General features: G+C 31.9%; 1 protein-coding gene across 3 annotated transcripts in view; it reads left to right on the top strand.

Moving 5' to 3' along the window:
* The window catches only part of FAM135A (family with sequence similarity 135, member A), a 110,953-nt gene that overhangs the window by 90,575 nt on the left and 18,712 nt on the right, over positions 1–1,666 (top strand). For all 3 annotated transcript variants that reach the window (XM_008569230.1, XM_008569228.1, XM_008569229.1), the window contains one exon: positions 736–846. In XM_008569230.1, the coding sequence (XP_008567452.1) occupies positions 736–846 (111 nt within the window). The remainder of the gene's footprint in view (positions 1–735; positions 847–1,666) is intronic.

Genomic DNA, 1,666 nt, shown 5'->3' with positions numbered 1-1,666 from the left:
TTCACAGAACTTTTTCTCAGATATGTTTACAACTACCAGATTTAATCAATTAAAGGGTTTTTCTCTCTTATCTTCCTCTGTTTCCCTCTGTAATATTAGAAACAATGAAAGTGGAGATTAATATTCCACAGTCTTAAAAACCAGTATCAGAGTGATTGAGATTTTACTTAATTTCCTTAAGGGTAAGATGTAAGATACACTTAAACATGGGATACTGATAATATTAAAAAAATACAATTATCTATGAAACAAATTATATTCAACTATTATTAGAAAACATTAACCAATTGTTCATTCTGAGAGTTGGTTCTTTTACAATTAGTCTGCCATAATTTAGCTGTAATTATCTACAGACTGAAAACTCACTGCTTAGGCATTTGGATCTACTACTTAGTGGTTGAAGTTTTTCTCCATCTGCTTCTTTTTAATTTGAACAAATATATCTAAAGGTAAAATTTTTAAAAATTTGCTCTTCATATGCTTATATATTTCATTACTGAATGAGGTAGAAATACTAAGTCCTCCATCAACCACTATTAACCCATGTAACCTATGTGTGCATGTTTATATTTATTAAAACATGGAAGTAGTTTGCAAATATATTTTTTATTAGCCAACAAAATGCTAATTTGGGGATGTCATTTTTTGAAGTGAGATATATATTAAAATTAATAGCCTTGGTGTATGTTACGTTATATTTCCATTTATACTCACATATCATATGTAACTTTCTAGGTCTGTGGTTTATGCAGAAATGGAAAAAATCAGGTTCTCTTTTGCAACTGACATGTCGAGATCACTCAGACCCTCGCCAGACTTTCTTATATAAGCTTAGTAATAAAGCAGGTAAGTATATAGTGACAATTTAGAAAATATGCACATGAAAACCTTTTTTTAAATAAACTTTTAGCAAATAAATTAACATATCTTTCTGCTGATTAAAAAGTATCATTCTACTATAACTACGTAATGATGGAATAGCAGACTTACAGTTAAGACTAAGCAGTTGATAGAGTAGTTTTGTAATTTTTTCACATGACTGTATTTGTCTTTTATAAGGAGCTGAAGGACTAGTTTGAAATTATCCTAAAACTTTTATTATTTGTAATTCAGTGCCGGTTGTGTTCGTCTCTTTTTTAACTAGGCCTCTGCATGTTCTAACCCTCCTGTCCTTCTAGCTGTCCCCCACCCCAATCCTCAACCCTTTTTATAAACTGCCACATATTTTTCTACCTTCCCATTTCAGGGCTATCAAGCATTTCTGAAAAATACAGAAATTAAATTATTAATGGTTATTCTTTAACGATTCTCACTACTGGATGGCTCTTGTTACTCATTTCTTATTATTAAACTTGTTCCCCAGCATGCATATATATTCCAAGCTTTGACAGCCTGAAGTCCCCAACTGTTTATTTGCCATTCTTAGTCTCTAGATGACCTTACCATCTCCCACTGACGCATTATCACATCTTCCCAGTATTTTTTCCATTGTGTCCTTTGAAATCTCCATTTGCAGTAAACAGACTGCCTTCATATTTATCTTCTTCAAAGAATTCTATTTCCATAGAGACATAGAGACATAACTGAAACATAGAATTTTTCCTTGCTCCACCTCCATCTCCTCATTCCTCTTGGTTATAGAGCAGGAATTGGCAATTTTTTTTTT

This window comes from Galeopterus variegatus, unplaced genomic scaffold, assembly GCF_000696425.1.
Source record: "Galeopterus variegatus unplaced genomic scaffold, G_variegatus-3.0.2 Scaffold481, whole genome shotgun sequence".
NCBI classification, from domain to species: domain Eukaryota; kingdom Metazoa; phylum Chordata; class Mammalia; order Dermoptera; family Cynocephalidae; genus Galeopterus; species Galeopterus variegatus.
This window is presented reverse-complemented; position numbering and strand designations above follow the sequence as displayed.